This window comes from Mustelus asterias, chromosome 8 (genome assembly GCF_964213995.1).
Source record: "Mustelus asterias chromosome 8, sMusAst1.hap1.1, whole genome shotgun sequence".
In the NCBI taxonomy this organism is placed as follows: Eukaryota; Metazoa; Chordata; class Chondrichthyes; order Carcharhiniformes; family Triakidae; genus Mustelus; species Mustelus asterias.
In genome coordinates, this window is record NC_135808.1 from 55,107,096 (window position 1) to 55,130,720 (window position 23,625).

Consider the following 23,625-nt stretch of genomic DNA (forward strand, 5'->3'; position numbering starts at 1 on the left):
CAATAAAAACTAGCAGATCCTCTTTCAGATAGCCTCTCTCTCGCTCTCTCCCTTTCTGTTTGGGGTGCTGCAAAATGCTTTGTCTTTTCCTTTCGAATAATAATAAGAATGATCAGGGTTTCATCTGTCATCAGACCAGCTGTGCATGAGAAATGTTAGTTTTTATTTTGGATTCCCAACATTTCGTGGATTTTCTCTTCAGCTTTCCCATCTGACTCCCTGCCTAAAAGCAGTGGTTCACCCGAGAGGAATTGTGGACATAAAGCATTCAAATGGCACTATGCCACCTGAAACAATGTGAATTTTCAAAGTGCTGCCAATAGGCATTAGCATTCAGTGGTTCCATGTGGTATTAAATTGTATTCTTGGCGATTGCTCCATGAAATTTTTGTTTTCTGTTCAGACCTGAATAGTTTTGCCTTTCGGACTCATACCTGTGGGGAGCTATGTACTGCCCACATCGGTCAAGAGGTCAGGCTCTGTGGCTGGGTTCAATATCAGAGGTACGTACGCAGTCTTTTGTTCCTTTACTGATTTGTACCAATTATAAGGATAGGGATTAACATATTTACATATTGAATATCTTGAATATTAAAGAGTGCTAACTGATAAAATCTAAATCAGTAATAAGATATACTTTGTCTAATCTATTTGATTTTTATGTCAACTTTTACATAACAAACTCCTTATAATGATTCACAATACAGAAAATTTTGCTCTTGTTCCATGAAGAAATATTTTATGATCTAAAGAACAAAGACTGCCCTCTGACTACTTTTTGACTCCATCTTTGAACTGTTATTTAGCATTTACTTTTGACTCGAGCCTACCATGCACATTTGAGAGAATGGATGGCTAGCTCTGCTTCAAACCTACACACAGTTCTGCTCTAAAGTGCTGTACAGACCATCTCCCTAAGTTTTAGAAATGTTAACGCCTGTTTCTATTCAACATTATTATATGCTCAGGCTTTCCAAATGACATACAAAGGGATTAGGAATGAGAATGAATAAAATACTAGCATTGTTTTTTTAAGGAACAACAAATACTTAGCCTGACCTTCCCATCAGTATTGCTGTTTCTCACTCTCTGTCGGTATCTCCATGTATGTTGCTAGCTCTTTCCCTTACTTTCCTGGACAAGTAAGAAATATGAAGAGCTCCACATTGTCTGCCAATGTTTCCCTGTGGTCACAGATGTGCTGCAGGTCAGCAGTTGGAATCCCTGTCCACTTTTTAAAAAAGTCACCTAGTTAACATGTAGCACTGGAAGAAGCCAGAGAGCAGATCAGCCCTAACTCCTGGCCCTCTTAACTGAGGAATGGGCTGTAGCGAGGGCGAGTGAACAACATAATATTGAAATGTGGTATGCAATTGAAAACTGTGTCTCTTGATGCTTTGTGTCATTAACTATTTTTATGTTTATTCAGACAGGGTGTCTTCATTGTGCTGAGAGATTTTGATGGATTAACACAAATTGTTATACCACAGGAGAAGGTAAGTGGATTTTGAGCTTAGCAAATTTATGACAGTGACTACCACTGCTATATTTACTGAATTGTTATGGTAAAGCAGTAGGTTTAGAGTTTAAAGATATAATCCCTTAATGTTTTATGAATGTTAAATTTGTTAAAGTTTTGAGCCAAGTTATTCCCAAGCATGAGCATTTTGTTTTTATTCTCTCTTCTTGAACAGCCCTCTGGCTGAGATTCCACTGCCCTGAAATAATAATGCTGGAGTCTCTTTGCCTCTCTCCCAGTTTGGAAAAGACTCAGTGACTCTTCAGGGTTTCATTCAATGTCACAGGTGGGCAGAAGCCCACAGCCTACCATTTCATTGCATTATTGGGCGGCAGCATTTGTAAAACTCTGCTCTTTAGACTGGCAATGCAATTTGCATTTGCTGCTCGAGATCCACTCATTGTTACACATTTTTACAAAAAATAATTTTTATTGTCACTTTAAAGCTGGGATTTCACATTTGAACTTTGTTATGATACCTTTCTCCACAGTCCACAGCACACCTCAAGAAGATATTGTGTGAACTTACTCTTGAATCTGTAATTACTGTCACTGGAACAGTTATCTCCCGACCACCAGGACAAGCCAATCTGGTCAGTTATTTATTTCTGTACCTCCTGTGTCCCTGAAAAATTTTAAGTGATGAATATAGTTCTTCTTGGGCTCTTGCCAATATATGCCTCTAGGTTAACTGCTTTGTTTACCCAATGACGTGTGTCAGGATTATAAACTATTAAGATGCATACATCTTCCCAAGATTCTACAATATACGTCAACCCAATTGTGTTCATTCCCCCATTAGATGAGAGCTTATTCACGCTTTGTTTTAGCTCATACTTTTCTGCTGCAGGCCCCATTCCCTGTAACACCCACTCTTAGACCTGCCACTGTCATTTCTGAACCAGTAATATTAAGGCTGCTTTGTTCCTCTGTACAGTGTCCATCCACTGTTCTATAAGCACACCCAAAGACTGGGAATTTAATCTGAGGAATCATAGACATAAAGCCACATGACAGTGTGTTTTGGTACAGAAATACCTCTGTGCCGTCCACCAGATTGTGGCAATTGGTTGCAGCTTGACTCACCACACTATCTTTCTCTCTACCTCCATTTAATTTCTGCTTCCCAAGGCTATGCTATAACAAGTTACAGTGCATCTGTTGTTTAATTTAACATCATATTTTAAACAAAGCTGTTCAAAGGCATTTTCTTACAGAAATGCTAGTCTGATGCTGTTCATTAGTAATATAGCTTTATCAAAACAATGAAAATAAACATCAAAATATCTGCATAATATATTAAATAATCTTGTATTCCTCCTGCTTAGAAAATGTTACTTCCTATTGTCAACTATTTCCATGATAAATTCTCATGTCCATGCTTACAATGAAAATTGCTGATGTGAATTTGTCAAGCAGTAATTGCCTCTTTTTTGCAGTGGTAGCATTATGGTGCCTCAACTTTACGTGTCCCAGCTGCCTGACCTATGCATGCATTTTGCTATTTAACTATAAATAATAATGTAAATTGGACAAATAGGCAGAGTAAATGGTTAAAAAGTGCAGACTGAATGCTTGACCTGATCAATCTATCTCCTGCTCAATAATGCTGCTTCACCTGAAGACTACTTGATCTTGACTTTTTGTGTTTGATCTTCATTTTGTGTGATAATACGCTACTGAAGTGTCAAGCTAGGTTTTGCAGTTAATTCTTATGAAAAAGTGCTGAAACTTTGGGCCACTCAGAAATTGTGCATTTTAGAGTCATACAGTTTTACAGCACGGTAAGAGGCCCTTCAGCCCATCGTGCCCATGCCGGTCATCAAGCACCTATCTATTCTAATCCCATTTTCCAGCACTTGGTCTGTAGCCTTGTATGCTATAGCATTTCAAGTGCTCACCTAAATACTTCATAGATGTTGTGAAGGTTTCCCCCCTCTACCATCCTTTCAGGCAGTGAGTTCCAGGTTCCCACCACTCGCTGGGTGAAAATGTTTTCCCTCACATTTATTATAAACTTCCCACCCCTTTACTTAAATATATGCCACCTGATTATTGGCCTCTGCTAAGGGGAAAAGTTCCTTCCTATTCACTGTACCTATGTCCGTCATAATTTTGTACACCTCAGTCGGGTCCCCCTCAGCCAAGGAAAACAACCCCAGCCTATCCAGTCTCTCTTGATAGCTGAAATGCTCCAGCATTGGCTACGTCATGGTGAATCACCTCTGCACTTTCTCTAGCGCAGTCACTTCCTTCCTGTAGTGTGACGACCAGAACTGCACATAGTACTCCAGCTGTGGCCTAACCAGCTCCAACATAATCTTTTGATTTATTATTGTCACATGTATTGGCATACAGTGAAAAGTATTGTTTCTTACGCACTATACAGACAAAAACACATCGTTCATAGAGTACATAGCAAAGAAGGAAAGGAGGGTGCAGAATATAGTGTTGCAGTTACAGATGGGGTGAAGAAGAAAGTCTGATGACAGCAGGGAAGAAGCTGTTATTGGATCGGTTGGTACATGTTTCTCAGACCTCACTGCTCTTATATTGAGTGTCTTGGTTTTTTCTGAAGGTGGTTGTATGAGAGTCAGAAGACAGTGTCTTGGTTAATAAAGGCAAGTATCCCATTGCCGCCTTAACCACCTTACCTACCTGCCCTGCTGTCTTCAGAGATCTATGTTTTGTTTTATCCTGGATATTTTCTTTTTGTTGTGCAAATTTCAGTATGGTTTTGTCTTGATGGTGCAAACTCTGTTCTATTTGACAGATTACCTTTTACATTTTAGGAGATGCCAACAGGTAAAATTGAAGTGCAAATGCAGCATGTTGAAATTTTGAATAGATGCAGGAAGCTGCCTTTTGAAACCAAGGAACTTGTAAAGGTGAGTTCTGAAGTTGAAACAAAAACAGAAGCAACTTTGGTGTGTACTTACATTTCACACCTTTTTCTTGCTCCTCATGAAACTCAGTACACTTTATCCCATTTTTCTGTCACGATATCTAACCGTTAACTCAAAAGATTATGATATCTGTTTGAATTCCTGGCATTTTCCATTTAGTTTTCTCCCTGGTATGAAGTTGTTGCCTGTTGTCTTATATTGGCTTTTGATACCAAATGTTTCCACCTATCCAATAAGTCACCCAGTTGATATTTTTTCTAAATCAACTCATTATATGAATCTTGCCAGAATGTAAGAGGAATGGTAGAGATTGTAGCAGTGCCCAAACCAATCTTCACTCAACAGCCTCACAGCTTTCAACACAGTTCACCAGACTGTGATCTGAAATAGGAATCATGGCCAACCTTTCCTTTCACTAACTCAAAAACACTGAAGTCAATTGAAGTCTCCAACTGCCACTCCTATTGGGATCAGTTAATTTGCCTCGAACCAAATATTACATTTTGGATCTTTCTGGCAATACATTAACCCATCCTTTCTGTACTTTGAAGCTGATGGTTCTTAAATGTTTCTTATCTCTACATAACCATCATCACCTAAACAGCTACTTGTAGCACAGCTGGGCACCCTGGCCTATTTTTTTTATTTTGCAAGTTGTTTTTCCTCTTCTCTCTTCCTGTGGGTAAACTGCTCATTTATTACACAGAATGACTCTACTGTGTGATGATACTGTGCCTTTAAGAAATGTATTTGAGTCATGTTCTTGTGCGTGGATATGTTGTAACAGTTCTATGCACTCAGAGCCATTCTGTCTACACTCAGCATTCCCTCTAATTGCTGCAGCAACATAATTGCTTAATCTGAACTAATGCTGTTCTGCTGTTCTTGGTGTTTCCCTGGGATTTTGCAGAGTGAGGTTTAATTTGGATTATTGACAGGTATGGTCATGTGACAAGGTAAATACACAGAATTCAAGCTTAATTGCTTTTTTTAGATGCTGCTTTTGAGTTGAGAGAGCAGTATCTCTCTTTTCTTTCAATTCTGGAGAGCTGCCAGAGACTAGGTTTAGTTCTCTGAAGTTTTGCTGTTTTGAGGATATATCTTACTCTGAAAACTGCTGTCTGGATCTCTATCCAGAAGTAAAAAGGCTGGAAATTTAGTACCTATGTAAGCATCTTTGGTTTCTGTGCTAACTGGTTCTAAAGAAGGGATTCATATCTATGGGGGAGACTGCTAAATTGGAACACTAGTGATAGCTAGCTGTTAAGAAATATACTGTGCCATATTTAAGTATTTTGATTGGTAAAAGTTATGCTAATTCTTATTGTTTTTGACTTTAGGTAATGTATTTGGATCATGTTTTTTATGCAGGATCTGATTTAGCAGTTTGTTTTATTAACATGGGTGCTGCTGGGTCTGTATCGGCGGGTCTGTATCGGCAGCCCTGTATTTTTACTGCAGCAACATAATTTCTCCTAATGGCTAGAATGTTTGTTTTAATCTGGACTAATGCTGTTCTGTTGTGCTTAGTGTTTCCCCTGGGATTTTGCAGAATAGGACTTGATTAGGTTGATTGACAGAAAAATCAGATAACTGGGTGGAGCTAGGCTTACACAGAGAAATCAAGCTTAGATGCTGCTCGGAGTTGTTAGAGAGCAGTGTCTCTCTTTCTCTCTCTCGAGTTGGAAACTGGAATCTGTCTCTTTCTCTGAGATTTTGCTATTTGGGGTGGATCTTTTTTCTGAAGGTGGTTGTATGAGAGTCAGAAGACAGGTGTCTGTCTGGATCTCTGTCTCTGTTAAAAGGCTGGAAATCTAGTGTCCACGTGAGCATTTCTGTTTTTGTGTTGATTCTTTGGGGGAGGAATGTTGCTTATTTTGAAACTAGAGCTGGGAGATGGGTAGCTGTTAATACTTCGTCATGTTTAAGTATTTTAATTGGTAAATATTATGCTAATTCTTTTTGTTATATTCCAACTGTGTTCTTAAATAAAGTTTGTTTTGATACAAGCTTCCTAATGGGTCATGAATCATGCCTGGTGTGAAACACCTTATTTTCACCCTGATGCCAAAATCAAATCATAAAGTTAGGGTGTAGGCTAACTTCATAATATACCTTGGAGTTTCTGATCTCATCCTTAAAGAACTGATGGAAGTCTTGCAAATTGTGCATAACAACAGTGAATGCTTCATGATCTCTGTGGTATCCTAAAGTGTTATATAAATGCAATTCCAGTTCTTCTAAAGAAAGTATCCTTCTGGTTTATATTATGATAAACTCATAACTATGCATTATATAGCTGGTATTCTGAAAGGGTTTCTTAACCCATTCCTGCAGTTTTTCTCTTCTGCCCCAACTCTTCCAAAGGCAGTGACTTCTATAGGCTGGAGGCAGCCAAGAGACTGTTTGTTTGAGTTTGGACAATGAATGTTGATGGCCTGTTTGATCATAAGACTCAGCACATTCTATCCTAGTTTTGTTGTCATCTGGCAAATGTCCAGCTGTGATGCTCCAACAGCAGTATCGCTCTGGACCCAGAGGCATCCAGGCTATTAGTAATGCCTTCAGCTGTGACCCAACTGAAATAATCTAATTCAATTTGGGCTAGGAATCCGTTCCAGACAACATGGCTTAATGCCTTAACACACTGAACTACTGAGAGTTTCTATACTGAAGAACTTTCTAAAGTAGATTTATTGCTCTTAGTTCTCTCCAGATTATACACAAGACTGACTGACTCTACTGATATACAGAGGTTTTCTGTATTTCATACAGATACTAAGAAAGGTATCACCTGAAATGAAGAATCTATAAGACAGATGTGAGACCAGCCTTGTTATATAGTGCAGAAACTTGGACAGCATTGTGAAGAAAGGAACAACGATTGGATACTAATGAGATGCAGATGCTGAGATGGAATTGTGAAGTAATGAGAAAGTAGAAAATCAGGAAACAATGAATCAGAAGGTGTGAAGATTGTGGGAGTGTCAAAGAAAGTAGCTAAGAAGAGATTGAAATGGTATGGTCACCTGATGCAGAGGAGAGAGGAAATCTGGTGAGGCATTGATGGAGATGGGTTGGCCAGAAAGAAGGAGAAGAGAAAGCTGTAAGATCGGATGGAAAGATGCAGTGGCAAGAGACTTAAATGCAGCAGGATTGGAAGAGGAATGGGTGACTGACAGGAAGAGGTGGAGAAGGATGACCAACCAGCATTGTGGAAAGCCCAAGTAAAACGGGAGAAGGTGAAAGAAGATTAATCATTAACAATATATCCTATTTCCCCTCTGGCAATAGAACCAGGGGACAGATAAGAATAAATGTTTGTCATGAGTGAGTTGCTATAATCTGGGATTAGTTGCCTGAAAGGGGTGATTTATACTTGCAAAGGTAAAATGTTTATGGCTCCACAGAAAGACAGGGGATGGGGCTAATTAGATCATTCTTTCAAGGAACTGGCACATGCACAATAGGCAAAATGGCCTCCTGTGCTGTAACGTATTGTATTTTAAGTTGTTTTGCCACCTTCTGATATATTGGGTTTTTTAAAATTTTGCATTTCTACCTTTCTGTAGAAGTCCGAAGCACTGCGCATGCAGCACCGCTACCTCGACCTGAGAAGCTCCCAGATGCAGTACAGCTTACGATTGCGTTCCCAAATGGTCATGAGAATGCGAGAGTATCTCTGTAATTTACACGGTAGGAAACATTACTGCCATCCAATTTAGCCCTTCTTTATTTTCTCACTTTATATATTTTTACCATTCTGTTCTGCAGTAGCACTCTTGCCACTAAGCCAGGTATTATTGTTTTCAAGCCTCACTTCAAAGTCCTAAAGTTCACTCCTAGGTTGACCATAAATCAATGCTGAGGGAGTGCAACACTGTCAGAAACATTGTTTTTTTCAGACCCAGCCATTCATAGAACAGTTAAAAAAATGTAGGGGTGTGCAAAGCACTACATAAGAGGTTTGAAATATAGCAGGATGAAAGTAGCAGAGTTGGCAAAGTGCAAATACAATGCCGAGGGAATTTGAGTAAGTAACATCGTGTTAAACACAAGTAGGAGAATGTCTCATCATGACGGGTGGTGGCATAAGTTACAGATACATATTCCATGACTTCTAACTTAAATCAGATCTCTTGTTGAGTCTTAATTTTTGGTAACTTTAGCTACTCATCTAATCAATAGAGGCAGGACAGGGCATCTTAGATTGTGCCTTTAATCAACACTATTCAATATCTCTGTTAAATATTGCCTCTTGTTACAAGCTGACCCAACTGGATTTTCTACGTATACAGGAGTAGTTGGTGTTTATTTATATCGCACATTAATCAGTTCACTCTTCTTTGGCAAAGTTGAGAATTTGGTAAAATTGTGCCACACAAAAAATGCACAAAATAATTGGATCTGTGTGAAGTTGTGATGTTCAGCAAGTATGTTAATTCAGTACCTAACTGTTTCTTCTTAATTTGTCTTTCAGGTTTTGTAGATGTGGAGACTCCAACATTATTTAAAAAAACTCCTGGAGTAAGTACTGCAAAATATTTATCCTCCTACTCCCCACCATACTCCCATACATTTTATTTTCTAATGTATACAATTTTCTCACCCTTTTTCATCCTCCATCCTATCACACACCATTCCTAACCCTAGGTGATGGGTGGGCTACCTGCTTCAAGACATGTGATGTTCTTGATTTGGTCACAACAGTGTGTTCAGGAGAAGTCCAGAGTTACTTTCCTCTAATTTTCCTCCTCCCCTCAATCTCTCTGTGGAGCTCAATGTATACATGCAAGGGTCAGTGGAGAGAAATTATATTTAACTATTATTTTACAAATGCTTAAAACTAATCATTGTGCCTTCACTGTTTTCTAACTGGAGTCAGATAACTAACATTGTCCTGGCAACTTTCAGCTCTCTGGGTACATTACCCACCACAGGATGCATTTTCTTGCTAAGTTGCAGGAGAGCTGTTCTTGATGTAATTGTCATGTTAAGTGGAATACATATCAGTAACTTCCCCCGCCACCCTTCCTCCTTGCATTTAGCATGATGTTACTTTCTCAAATTCCCTCAGTGTTTGTATCTGTACTCATTGTGTCACCCTTCAGTCTTGGCCAATTTGATTCACCCCATGTGATCTCAAGAAATGGCTGGATGCTGCAAAGGCTATGGGCCTGGATGACACTCCGGCAATAGTACTGAAAGCCTCTGCTCCAGAATTAGCCATGATCCTTGCCTAGCTGTTGCAGTGCAGCCACAACTCTAGCATCTACCCGACAATGTGGAAAGTTGTCCAGGTATGTCCTGTCCACAAAAAACAGGACAAATTCAACCCGTCCAACAAGCGGCACTTACACAGCAAGACCTGCTTACTGATAGGGTTTTTCCAATGGTCCAACAAGCAACACTTATACAGCAAGGCCTGTCATGGACATTCAGTTACGGTTTTTCCAGAGCTTCTCAGTTCCTGTTATCATTACAGCCTTGGTTCAAACATGAACCAAAGAGCTGAATTCAAGGTGGTGACTGCCCTTATCATCAAGGCAGCATTTGACTAAGTGTGGCATCAAGGAGTCTTAGCAAAACTGGAGTCAATGACAAATGGGGTGGGGGGGAAGTCTCCACTGGTTGGAGTAATACCTAGCACTGAGGAAGATGGTTGTGATTGTTGGAGGTCAATCATCTCAATCTCAGGACTTTGCTGCAGGAGTTCCTCAGGGTGGTGTTGTGGACCAAACATCTACAGCTGCTTCATCAATGACCTTTCTTCCATAATAAGGTCAGAAGCAAGAATGTTAACTGACCGTGCAACACTGGTCACGACTTGCTGCATATGGTACATGTCCAAATGCAGCAAGACCTGATCAACATTCATGCTGATGAGTAGCAAGTAACATTCACACCACAAGTACCAGGCTTGACATTCAATGGCATTATCATCACTGAGTCCCCTACCATCAACATCCTGGGGATTACCATTGACCAGAAACTGAACTGGAGCAGGCATATAAATACAGTGCCTGCAAGATCATCTGAGGCTGGGAACTCTGTGGCAAGTAATGTACCTCCAGTCTCCCCAAAGCTTGTTTCACCATCGACAAGGCACAAGTCAGGAGTGCAATGTAATACTCTCCACTGGCCAGGATGAATTTAGCCCCAAAAACACGTGAGAAGCTTGACAACATCCAAGACAAAGCAGTCCACTTGATTAACTTCCCATCTTAAACAGTCATTCCCTCCACCATCAATGCACAGTGACTGCAGAGTGTCCCATCTACAAGATGCAGTGTAGCAATTTGCCAGTTCTCTTTCGACAGCACCTCCCAAACCCGCGACTTGTGCCACCTAGATGGACAAGGGCAGCCGATGCATGGGAACATCACCACCTGCAAGTTCCTCAGCCACATATGATCCTGATTTTGAACTGTATCACTGTTCTTTCACTGCCGCCAGTTTAACATGCTGCAGCTCCTTCCTTAACAATACTGTGAGTATACCTAAACCATGTGGTCTACAATGGTTCAAGAAGATGGGTCACCATCACCTTCTTGAGGGCAATTGGGGATAGACAATAAATGTTGGTTTAACCAGCAATGCCCACATCCCACAAGAAAATAAAAATAACCCAGCCTGCTTGTGACTTCAGGCCTACAGACTTGGCAGCAGTTTAGATGGTGGATTCCTTTAGTTTATGTTGGCAAGTGAAGGGTTTTATATGGCAAGATAGGATTCCTTTCCATTGTAGTGGAGCAGTCTGTTGGAGTGAGGAAACACACAGTAAGAAGTCTCAACACCAGGTTAAAGTCCAACAGGTTTATTTGGTAGCACAAGCCACTAGCTTTCGGAGCGCTGCTCCTCCATCAGGTAAGTGGGAGTTCTGTTCACAAACAGTGAGGAAACTCAGAGTGAGAAGAAAAAATAAGCAGGCAAAACTGCATATAATTTATTTCTAATGTCTGCAGAGGCTGGGAATCTAATACTGCTTCTGAATCAGATTTCCAAGCTGCAGTGGTGGGTGGATTTCTCCATTTACATATATTAGTTACTTGATGTTTACAGCTAAGTTGTTTTAAAAGCTCCCACTTGAACCAGTGACTAATTAACAGAAAAATATGATAAAGTTACAATGAGTTTGATTATTGACTGTATTGAGGAATTGCTACTTTTAAGGTTCATTATAGTCAAACCAGCTGGAGCAGGTAGGTTGATAATTGAGTGTTTTCATGTAGTCAAGTGTTAATTTTGTATTAAACTAAATGATTGTAGGCTTCAGATATATGGAAAAGGTTCATAATTCTTTCTGAAGAAGAGGAGGAGAGCCCTTTTATACCTGAATGTTAAAATTTGGCCAAAATTGAATGAGGTTTTGAGCATTTTACGGAAAAAATTGTTGTGTGGCTCCTTCCAATGTCACATCCAAATTAGGCTCAGTCTCTTCGAAATCCCTTTGGAATTTCTGACAATGAGTCAGTAACTTCAGCAGATTTTTTTTTTTATTACTCACTTGCTGACATAGTATAGTTAAGTTTCATAAAAGATCAAACTCAAGTATAATTTGTGTTTTCTCAAAGTAGTAGTCCAGGTTCCAGTTCGATTTATATGAGGATTGTTTCAGCTGGCTTTGTCAAGTGTCAATTAGTGAGTAAACAACTGTCATTATGTCCATATTTTTCACATAATGCTTCCAGTGGCAATCATTGAAGTTAAACAATTGCCAGGCTGCAATAATCTGGCAAATGCAGACAGATTTATTCTGGATCCTATTTTCAGTGCAGCAGTTCAGTGGTGGTTTTACACTAAAATTATTCAAGTAAGTGAAAAGATTGCAGTTAGCAAATGCAGCAGTGAGAGAAGTCTTATCTTATTTTAATGTTATCTTGTGCACTTGTGTAACACACTATACAGTTTACATCACATACAGCTATAGATGTGATTATCATGAATGTAACATGTCTTCTGATCAAAGTACAATTACCAAGCAATAAAACGCCAGTATCAAGTCTATAAATTGAGAAAAAATGAGAAATGCTACAGCATGAAGTGGAGAACGATAATTACTCTTCCAGCTCCATTTAGTAGCAATGGGCAACCTGGATAAGTGTTATATGGCTCAATGAAAGAAGCCTTCCTGCTACAAGGCCATGATCTCCACCAGTGATAAACCTGAAACAGATAATCTGTTTGGAAGAGCCTCATCACTTTTCTCCTCCGATTATGACCAGGAGAGTTGGATGCTTCTGAACATCTGGAAAATAGAGAGCACGTGCTAAATACTGCTCCAAAAATCTCTTAATTCTGCTAAAATACATAATTAAACCTGGTGCATAAATCTTGGAAAAAGTAATTTTGTGACTGATTGTGCTTAAAATTGTTCAACTGTAGGGATATGGGGGTAGGGCCTGGGTGGGATTGTGGTCGGTGCAGACTCGATGGGCCAAATGGCCTCTCTCTGTATTGTAGGGATTCTATGATTCTTGAACTGTTTCCATTCTTTTGAAGTCCAGGACACTTGGAAAAATTCAGGGCAATCAGACAGAGTCAACGTGGTTTGGTGAAAGGGGAAATTATGTTTAACTAATTTATTGCACTTCTTTGAAGGAGTCACATATGTTGTGGATAAAGGGAAACTGGTGGATGTACTGTACTTAGATTTCCATAAGGGCTTTGATAAGGTGCCACATCAAAAGCTATTATTTAAAATAAAAGTTCATGGTGTAGGGGGTAACATATTGCATGGATTGAAGATCGGCTAATTAACAGGAAACAGTTGGCGTAATTTTTTTTTTCTGGTTGGCAGGATGTGGCAAGTGCGGTGCCACTGGATCACTGCTGGGGCCTGAACTTTTTATAATTTGGATGAAGGAACTGAATGTATGGTTACTAAATTTGCTGACAACATAAAGATAGGTGGGGAAATAAACTGTAAAGAGGACATACAGAAGCTACAAAGGGACGTAAATAGGTTAAGTGAGCGGGCCAAAACCTGGCAAATGGAGTTTAAGGTTGGCAAATGTGAATTTGTCCATTTTGACAGGGAAAAAAAAAGAAAGGCTTATCTGAATGGTGAGAGATTGCAGAGCTTTGAGATGCGTTGGCATCTTGGTATCCTAGTGCATGAATAACAAAAGGCTAGTATACAGGTACAGCAAGAAATTAGGAAAGCTAATGGAATGTTTTCATTTATTGTGAGGGGAGTTGATTACAAAAGTAGGAAGATTATGCTTCAGTTGTTCAGGGCATTGGCGTGACCACAACTGGTATATTAAGTACTGAATTGTTCTCCTTATTTCAGGAAATATATAAATGCATTAGAAACAATTTAGAGAAGGTTTACAAGACTGATGCCTGGAATGGATGGGTTGTCTTATGAGGAAAGGTTGGAGAATTAAGGTTTGTATCTACTAGAATTTAGAAGTGTAAGGTGACTTGATCAAAACTTTTAAGATCCTAAGGGTTATTGACAGGGTGGATGTGGAGAGGAGGTTTCCGCTTGTCGGAGAATCTAGAACTAAGGGTAACTGTTTAAAAATAAGGGGTGGCTCATTAAAGACAGAGAAGAGGAGAAATCTTTTCTCTGGGAGGGTCATGAGTCTCTGGAACTCTCTTCCTCAAATCAATTTCAGTCTCCCAGACTACCTGGCTCCACTACAGTTTGCCTACCGCCGCAATAGGTCCACAGCAAACGCCATCTCCCTGGCCCGGCACTTAATCCTGGAACACCTACATAACAAAGACACCTATGTCAGACTCCTATTTATTGACTACAGCTCAGCCTTCAACACCATTATTCCCACAAAACCCATCTCCAAACTCCGTGGCCTGGGCCTCGGCTTCTCCCTCTGCGACTGGATCCTGAACTTCCTAACTCGCAGACCACAATCAATAAGGATAGGCAACAATCTTCTCATCCTCAACACCGGTGCCCCACAAGTCTGTGTTCTCAGCTCCCTACTATACTCCTTATACACCAATGACTGTGTAGCCAAATTCCCCTCCAATTCAATTTTCAGGTTTGCTGACGATACCACCGTAGTGGGTCAGATCTCAAACAATGATGAGACAGAGTACAGGAATGAGATAGAGAATCTGGTGAACTGGTGCGGCGACAATAATCTCTCCGTCAATGTCAACAAAACGAAGGAGATTGTCATCGACTTCAGGAAGTGTCGAGGAGAACATGCCCCTGTCTACATCAATGGGGATGAAGTGGAAAGAATTGAGAGCTTCAAGTTTTTAGGTGTCCAGATCACCAACAACGTGTCCTGGTCCCCCCATGCCAGCACTATAGTTAAGAAAGCCCTCCAACGCCTCTACTTTCTCAGACTAAGGAAATTTGGCATGCCAGCTATGACTCTCACCAACGTTTACAGATGCACCATAGAAAGCATTCTTTCTGGTTGTATCTCAGCTTGGTATGGCTCCTGCTCTGCCCAAGACCACAAGAAACTACAAAAGATCGTGAATGTAGCCCAAACCATCACGCAAACCAGCCTCCCATCCATTGACTACTGCCTACACTACCTACTGCCTCAACAAAGCAGCCAGCATAATTAAGGACCCCACACACCCCGAACATTCTCTCTTCCACCCTCTTCAGTCAGGAAAAAGATGCAAAGGTTTGAGGTCATGTACCAACCGACTCAAGAACAGCTTCTTCCCTGCTGCCATGAGACTTTTGAATGACCTTCCTTGCATTAAGTTAATCTTTCTCTACACTGTTGCTATGATTGTAACACTACATTCTGCACACTCTCATTTCCTTCTCTATGAACAGTATGCTTTGTCTGTATAGCGTGCAAGGAACAATACTTTTCACTGTATACTAATACATGTGACAATAATAAATCAAATCAAAATCAAATCCTCAAAAGGTGATGGAAGCAGAGGCTTTGAATATTTTTAAGGCAGAGCTCGATGGTTTCTTGATCAACAAGGGGATGAAAGTTTATCGGGGTAGGCAGGAATGTGGGGTTGGAGTTGCAATCACATCAGCCATGACCTTATTGAATGGCGGAGTAGACTTGAGCCGAGAGTCTACTGCTCCTAACTTATGTTCATATGTTCTGTCTTATAGAAAATCAAAATTGGTATTTGACAGTGAAATTGGAGAGGGAGCCATGTGATGAAGGGCCCTTGACTGCACTATAATCTGTATAAGTACTGTATAAATGTAAACTGGATGCTGTTCATAATAAGATTGTCAAGAGCACAATATAAACTTTCTCAGGATTTGCTTTGTTGCTTGTTCTGCAGGGAGCCAAGGAATTTGTGGTGCCCTCAAGGGAGCCGGGCAAGTTTTACTGTCTCCCACAGAGCCCTCAACAATTCAAACAGCTGTTGATGGTGGGAGGATTGGATAGGTAAGCACAAAGCTAATTGTGAATGTTAGAATAATCAAAGTGTTGATTTGGTCTCATAGGAATAACTACAATAGGATTTAATATGAAATCTATATATTTAGGCACAATATGAAAGGAAAAGCAGGCCACGTGACTATCAGCTATTGATTGTGGCCTTTTGCACATACTTTCCAATATGCATTTATCACTTAATCCAAAATAACGCACTACTGGCGGCACGGTAGCACAGTGGTTAGCACTGCTGCTTCACAGCTCCAGGGTCCCGGGTTCGATTCCCGGCTCGGGTCACTGTCTGTGTGGAGTTTGCACATTCTCCTCGTGTTTGCGTGGGTTTCCTCCGGGTGCTCCGGTTTCCTCCCACAGTCCAAAGATGTGCGGGTTAGGTTGATTGGCCAGGTTAAAATTGCCCCTGAGATGCATAGGTTAGAGGGATTAGCGGGTAAATATGTGGGGGTAGGGCCTGGGTGGGATTGTGGTCGGTGCAGACTCGATGGGCCGAATGGCCTCCTTCTGCACTGTAGGGTTTCTATGATTTCTACTGAACTACACAAATTCTCAGTCTGTGACACCTGTGTCAATAGTGGGGTGGGCACAGCGCAGCCTATAATAAAATCCAAAGTTATAGACTGCAACGTCAGGATTTCCAAGTTAATCCACATATACCCAATATCCTGAAATTATGGTCACTTCCAGAATGGTAATGATGATGAACACTGACAGTTCACCAAAATCATTATGGATCCATTATAATGCTCAATCTGTTCGGGAGCATTATGGAGGAGGAAGGGATAGCCATTTCGGAACAGAACAAATATTTGCCAGTGCCATTATGAATTTGGTTCTATAATTCAGCATGAAGTAAATAGCAGTAAAGTTGTGGTCATCAGCCTGGGCTAACTCTTGTCATTAAACTTGCGAACTCATCCAAATGTTTTGCTGAATAACGTCATACGTATGGGAAAGTGATTTGTTATTCCTTTGATCAGTGCAGAAACTGTTGTTCTCATGCTCTGTCCAATCCCTATGCAGAATTGCAGTTGTCGGGCAGCAGAATGTGCTACAGGCGGTAAATGTGAAAGTTCATGGGATATCGTTACCTTAGTCATCAGTATCACTGCCTTACCGTAACAGTGAACCAAAAAGAAGAGAGTTTGTGGCTATTGGATGTTGAAGGGTGAAATTTCCTCCTTAATGAGGAAAATTACTGACCGGATATCAACAAGCAAGCATAGGCCTACAATTTTCCTTTAAGTTTTATTTTGTGTGCGTGTGTTAATATTTTTTTTAAAAGTAGTATTAAGGACATGTATTGTGCTGATTCACTTACAACAGTATCTCTGCAGGTACTTTCAAGTGGCTCGCTGTTACAGAGATGAGGGCTCAAAGCCAGATCGACAACCTGAGTTTACCCAGGTGAGCTATGGTGAGTTTGGATTTCAAAGAAAAGATGGGATAGGAATATTTTTTAAAATCCTTTATATTGTGAGTATTGATGACATTGTGGTGACAAATTATTCCACTTAAATAGTGAATATAAATATAAAAACTTAGTAAACTATCTGACAATTTTGCTGTAATCACTAGCTAAAAATGAATGCTTCTGAAGTCGGCATGTTGCTTCTTCACCTAACTGATAGTAGAAATATTGTTTAACTTATCACTGATCTCCTTGTGTGCATTTTAGATCGACATTGAGATGTCCTTTGTAGACCAGGCAAGGATTCAGAAGCTGATTGAAGGGCTGATACAGTACTCCTGGCCGGAGGAAAAAGGAGATATCGAAACACCTTTCCCATCAATGACTTATGCAGAGGCCATGGACAGTTATGGCGTCGACAAACCTGACACTCGATTTGGAATGAAGGTCAGTTCTCTCGGGATAAGATGCATACTTTTAAACTATCTTTAGAAATTAGTTACCCTGAAATATATTTTTAATTTAATAACAAACTGGGAGAGATGCTGTGGAACAGTGTTTCTCTCTCGCAAGAGAAGGAAAAGAGCCACTCCAAACTGCTGCTTTGTATCTTCTGAGACTTTTAACAAAAACTTGCATGTTTTAGTACCTTTAAAGTAGTGAAATGTTACAAAGGTCTGAAACAAACAAAATTTGTTAGCAAACTGCATAAGGAAACATTCGAATAATTAAGGAGCAACTTAAAGAAAGTGATGGAGAAATCTAAGAAAGGAATTCCAGAGTTTCGGCAAATGCAGATCAAAACATGGGTGCCAATTGTGGGGCAATGCAGGCTAGAAATGGAGGATTGCTGAGCTGTAAGAGGTTACAGAGATAGGGAAGGGTAAAGGTGAGAATTTTTAAATTGAGGTGTTACCAGACTAGGAATCGCTATAGGTCAGGGAGCATGGGAAATGAGTGAATGAGACTTGGTACAACTTACCATAGCAGAATTTTGGAAGAGCTGAAGTTTAAGGGTGGAAGATGGAAAAATGGTCAAAGGAACATTGGAGAAGCGAGTATAGAGGTAGCTAAGGCATGAGCAGGACTATTGGCAGCTGACGAGTTTTGGCAGGGATACAGACTGGCACATAGGTGGTCTTGATGATGGAAAGAACACGGAATTTGAAGCTTATTTCAGATCGTTGGATCTGAATGGATTCCAACACAATGGACGGGATTTTACCAAAATTTGTCAGTGTGTCAGACACTGACTGAAAACTGGCAGGTATCTCTCCAGAAACACAGCCAAGTTTTCAGACCAGATTTTCTGGCATTTAGTGCACAGAAAATCTGGAGCATGGTTTACACCATCACTCTGGCGGGGCGGGGCTTGATAGAGCCAGCAAGGCCGGCTCCACAGAGATCGGGAGGCCATCTTTAAAGGGTGCCCCGATTTGCACTGAAAATATACTTCCCATCATCAGAGGGGGCAGGGAAAATCTGAAACTGAAATCTAACTGGAGCAAATCCTGTTTTTGGCCTCTTGCGAAATTTAGTGGCCATTATGGGATTTGTGCCTGTGGTCAATGTGGCTGTTAGATTACAGCCAGTGTTCATAATTGTAGGAATTATACTGACCAAGTTTGTTAAAATTCTTCTTGTATAGCATAATGAAAAGATCATTTGGCTTGCAAACAAATAGAAAAACCTGAAAATACAGAGATTCAATGGAATCTTTTCTGATTTGTCCGGTTGTTACTCTGGATAAAAATTGTGCGCATTAGGGAGATTTTCTACTTTAAAAACTGATCTAATCTAATTTTTAAAAAATAAACAGATTGTTGACGTCAGTGAAGTATTCAGAAATACAGAGATATCCTTCCTGCGTGATGCATTGTCCCACCCATGTGGTGCTGTGCAAGTGATCTCCGTGACTGATGGGGCGGTAAGTGTATCTGAATCATGGTTATTGTATATTTAAGTGGTTGCAGATTGCTTTTAGGACTGATCAGATGATTTGATGGTGATGTCATTAGGGTGTTTGCAGAGGCTGCTCATTTATTCTTAGTTTGTATTCTGCACAGGCTAGACCTCCACGAATAAATCTGTTGTTAGTTTGAATCTGCGTGTGCAAACCACGTCATTTTTTGTAAAACCCAGAACCCTTAACGTAGATAGGGCATTACAGAAAGAAAATTGGAGACAAGTGAGGATTTTGTTTCATCGAGAACATCGAGAAAAGATCCTAAGTAGAAGCCAAAAGACATTGTGGAGTCCTCACACTTCGAATATTAGAAGGCTGGGTAGTAATAACAACAGGCTTAAAGATTCAGATGCTGGTGCCAGAAAAAACAAGTAAGAAAAAAGCTCTCTGTTTTGTTTTAAAAAAGGGGTTTTCTGATCCGCTGAGATTTCAGACAATATCTGGCATATTTGAAAAGAGGGAATCTTTACTGTACAGCTGGGGCCACTTAAAATTAAAAAAACTACATCACCAGTCCCAAGGGTAAAAAGTGGAGGACTGGGAAGACAGTAAAATATATATACTGAACAGCCTCAAGTCACTAATGCTTGCAAGAGAAATGGGTCATTTAGGATCCATGGGCCCTCTCAATTAAGAAAATGAATCATGGAGTTCCTATGCAGAGCATTTTCAGTACTTTCTACAAGCAAATAAAATTGCAAACATTACAACTTTTCTCAGTCCAATAGGATGTAAAACCTTGAATTTGCTCTGGAACTTGATTCATCCAGCACAGCAAGGAACCAAAACTTACGATGATTTGACAAAGTTCCTTGAAGAGCATTACGCTCCAAAACCACTGATCATTGTGGAACAGTCCACGTTCCATTGAATGAATCAAGTGGGTGGCAAAAGCATTTGACAGTTCATTAAACCTTAAGGCTGGCACAACCATTGCAAGTTTGGTGAGTTGTTAGAAGATACTCTTCCAGACCTAGTTTGTGGTCTCTAAAATGAGGCTATCAAAAAGAAAATTGCTTACTGAACATGCTTTGACTTTAAAGATAGCAGTTTAAATTGCAGTGTCAGTGCAACTGGCTGCAAAAGAGGCTGCACAGTTTGTTGCAGGAATGAAGATCCACAAATTGGAAATTGCCCATAAGAAGTCAAAACAGCAATAAGCATACCACAGATGTACCAAAATGGCCATTCAGCAAGGGAATCCTGAAGTAAGAATTGTCAATGCAATAATTGTGGCAAAATGGGTCACCTTTGTCGGGCTAGACCAGCTTCCTCTGAGAAAAATATTCGGAAAAGGAATTTGGGTATCTTCAAGAAGAAGAACAAGTTGCATTCTACTGAGAAAAAAGAATTTATAATATGGAAGAAAAGAATTACAACTGTGAAGAAGAGAATGTCCAGAAATATGATGGAGTGATTCCGAAATCAGGTGGGAAATCAATTTTTGATACTGGTGCTGCTCTATCTTTAATTTCTGAGGCCATATACCTGCAAAAGCTGAAGCATCTTCCATTCAAAACAGCTGATGTGATTTTAAAAACTACATGGAACAGATCATGCCATTAAAAGGTTACATCATGGTCAACGTAGAGTTGAGTGGACAAACAGTGGAGTTGCCTCTCCGTGTGGTCCATGGTAATTTTCCAGTTCTATTTGGGAGATCATGGTTGGAGAAGATGAAGCTTAACTGGAGTGCTGTCAACAGATTGGTGGATTCCAAAACAGACTTGCCGCATCTTCTGGCTAAATACAAGAATGCTTTTGAAGAAACACTTGGCTCAATGAGGGAGTTCAAGTGAAACATAAGATGAGCCTAATATTCAACCAAAAATGTTCAAAGCATGAGCGATGCCATATGCAATTTGTCCTAAGGTCGAAGAAGAATTAGTACAACTTATTAAAATTGGTGTATTATTGCTGGTTACAATGAATGACTGGGCTATTCCCATCATACCTGTCATGAATCCTGATGGTACAATTCAAATTTGTTGTGATTTTTAAAACAACCATAAATTCATTATTGTGTGCTGATCAGCATTCGCTTTCTTTAATTGGAGATCTGTTTGCTGGGTTATCAGATGGGCAGAAATTCAGCAAGATTGATCTTTCACAAGGATGTTTACAGATGAATGTAGCTGCTGAATTGCAATCATTGCTTACCATCGTTACTCATAAAGGAGTTTTTCGTTATAAAAGGTTATCTATTGGATTAGCATCCATAACAGCCCTCTTCCAAAGATCGATGGATTGGATTAGCATCCACAACAGCCCTATTCCAAAGATTGATGGATCAGATTTTAAGTTGTCTCTTTGGTGTACAATGTTACCTAGGTGACATTCTAATTACAGGGTCCAGCGAACAGAAGTACATGAATAAATTAGAAGCAACATTGGAATGTCGCAAGCATATGGTCTGCGAATCAAGAAAGTAAAGTGTAATTTTTTTCCAGACATCAGTCCAGTAATTGGATCACATTATTGATCATAAAAGGTAAAGTTGCTGTAGTCCCAGATGATCAATGGCTGCTTTCCTTTTTTGAGGGGGAGAGCTGACTGATGGTGATTTAACCCGAGGGTCACCACACGTCAGGCGAAGAGCAAGGTTGAGAACGTGGGCCTTCAGCCGGTATGGAAATTGAACCCGCGTTGCTTCGCATCACAAACCAGCCATCCAGCCAACTGAACTACCGACCCTGATTGATAGTAAAGGCCTACACAAGGCACCTAAAAAGATAGATGCTATTTTAGAAGCACCACATCCAATGAATGTGACGCAATTGAGGTCCTTTCTAGGATTAGTAAATTTGTTCCTAACTTAGCTAATTATTGATGCCACTGCATAACAAAAGTTGGCACAGTGGTTGGCACTGCTGCCTCACAGCACCAGTGACCTGGGTTCAATTCCGGCCTTGGATGACTGTGTGGAGTTTGCACTTTCTCCCTGTGACTGCATGGAGATTCCTAAGGGTGCTGCAGTTTCCTCCCACAGTCCAAAGATGTGCAGGTTAGGTTAATTAGCCAGGCTAAATTGTCCCTTAGTATCCCAAGATGCAGAGGTTAGGGGAATTAGTGGGGTAAATATGTGGGGTTACAGGGATAGGGCCTAGGTAAGATGCTCTATCGGAGAGTTGATGCAGACTAGATGGGCTAAATGTCCCCCTTATGCACTGTTGGGATTCTATGATGATTTACTATGTGTGAAACAGTCATGGGATTGGACAACAGAATGGGAGAAAGCATACAAAGATGTCAAAGATGTTTGCGGAAGTCTGAATTACTAGTTCATTTTAATCTGAAGCAACCATTACTGCTTGCTTGCATGCAACACTTCATCTTATGGAGTAGAGGCAGTAGTTTCACACATTATGCCTTTTGGAGAAGAACCACCGATATCTTTTGCTTAGCGTACTCCGACTAGTCCTGAATCTAACTGTGGTCAGCTAGGAAAAGAAATAATTTTTGGCAAACAAAAGCTTCATCATTATATGGTCATAATTTCACATTATTAACTAATCATTGACCCTTAACTTCTATTTTTGGGCTATATAAAGGTAGCCGATTGCAAAGGTGGTCATTGATCATCTCTGCACACTCCTACAATATAAAGTATCGTCAATCAGAATGCCATGCTGATGCATTACCATGCTTACCTTTACCTATTGAGCAAATACCACCAACCAGATTTGATATGTGTCAAGAAAGCTTGAGTTGTGTCCAAGGTGTCTGTTGTGGGGAATCCAAGTGATCATTCCTCTTTGTCTGTGTGGAAGAGTTCTTGAACAACTACATGAAAGAATTAGCATGTAACTTTTTTTGGTGGCCAGGTCTGGATGTTCAGATTGAAGAAAAAGTGCGACAATGTCAATCCTGTGCACGAATAAGGAATACAGCACCGTTGCCTCCTTTGCACCCATGGGAATAGCCTACAATGCCATGGCAATGACTGCATGTAGATTTTGCTGGTCTATTTGACGATTACGTGTTCTTAGTCATAATTGATGCACAGGGGCCAGAAGTTATTATCATGAGATCCACTACTTCTGAACAAACTATTGAAAAACTTGACAATTTTTTGCAAGATTTGTTGAGCCGGAACAGGTTGTTAGTGATAATGGTTCACAGTTTACTTCAAGATATTGAGAATTATCTTAAAGTAAATGGAATTCAGCGCATAAAATCTGCACCTTATCATCTATCAACCAATGGATTAGCTGAATAATTCATACAATCCTTGAAACATTATTTAAAAGCTTCAAGAGAGCAAGGTTCATTATTACGTCATGTGATGCTCTTTAGCATCTTATAGAAACATTACTCATCCAACTACTCAAAGTTCACCTGCATTACTATTCTGAAAGAGGAAGTTGAGAACTATGTTTGATTACCTCCAGAAACATCAGAGACAGTAGAGGGTCAACAACAATCTCGAGTTGTTAGACAAGAAGTGAGACCAA

At 40.1% G+C, this 23,625-nt stretch overlaps 1 protein-coding gene across 3 annotated transcripts in view; it reads left to right on the top strand.

Moving 5' to 3' along the window:
* The window catches only part of dars2 (aspartyl-tRNA synthetase 2, mitochondrial), a 65,587-nt gene that overhangs the window by 8,042 nt on the left and 33,920 nt on the right, over positions 1–23,625 (top strand). For 2 of the 3 annotated variants that reach the window (XM_078217988.1, XM_078217989.1), the window contains exons 2-11: positions 404–503; positions 1,430–1,496; positions 2,011–2,112; positions 4,312–4,407; positions 7,998–8,121; positions 8,906–8,952; positions 15,682–15,788; positions 17,132–17,201; positions 17,473–17,652; positions 19,025–19,132. In XM_078217988.1, the coding sequence (XP_078074114.1) occupies positions 404–503; positions 1,430–1,496; positions 2,011–2,112; positions 4,312–4,407; positions 7,998–8,121; positions 8,906–8,952; positions 15,682–15,788; positions 17,132–17,201; positions 17,473–17,652; positions 19,025–19,132 (1,001 nt within the window). The remainder of the gene's footprint in view (positions 1–403; positions 504–1,429; positions 1,497–2,010; positions 2,113–4,311; positions 4,408–7,997; positions 8,122–8,905; positions 8,953–15,681; positions 15,789–17,131; positions 17,202–17,472; positions 17,653–19,024; positions 19,133–23,625) is intronic. The other variant, XM_078217991.1, reaches the window with a different exon arrangement.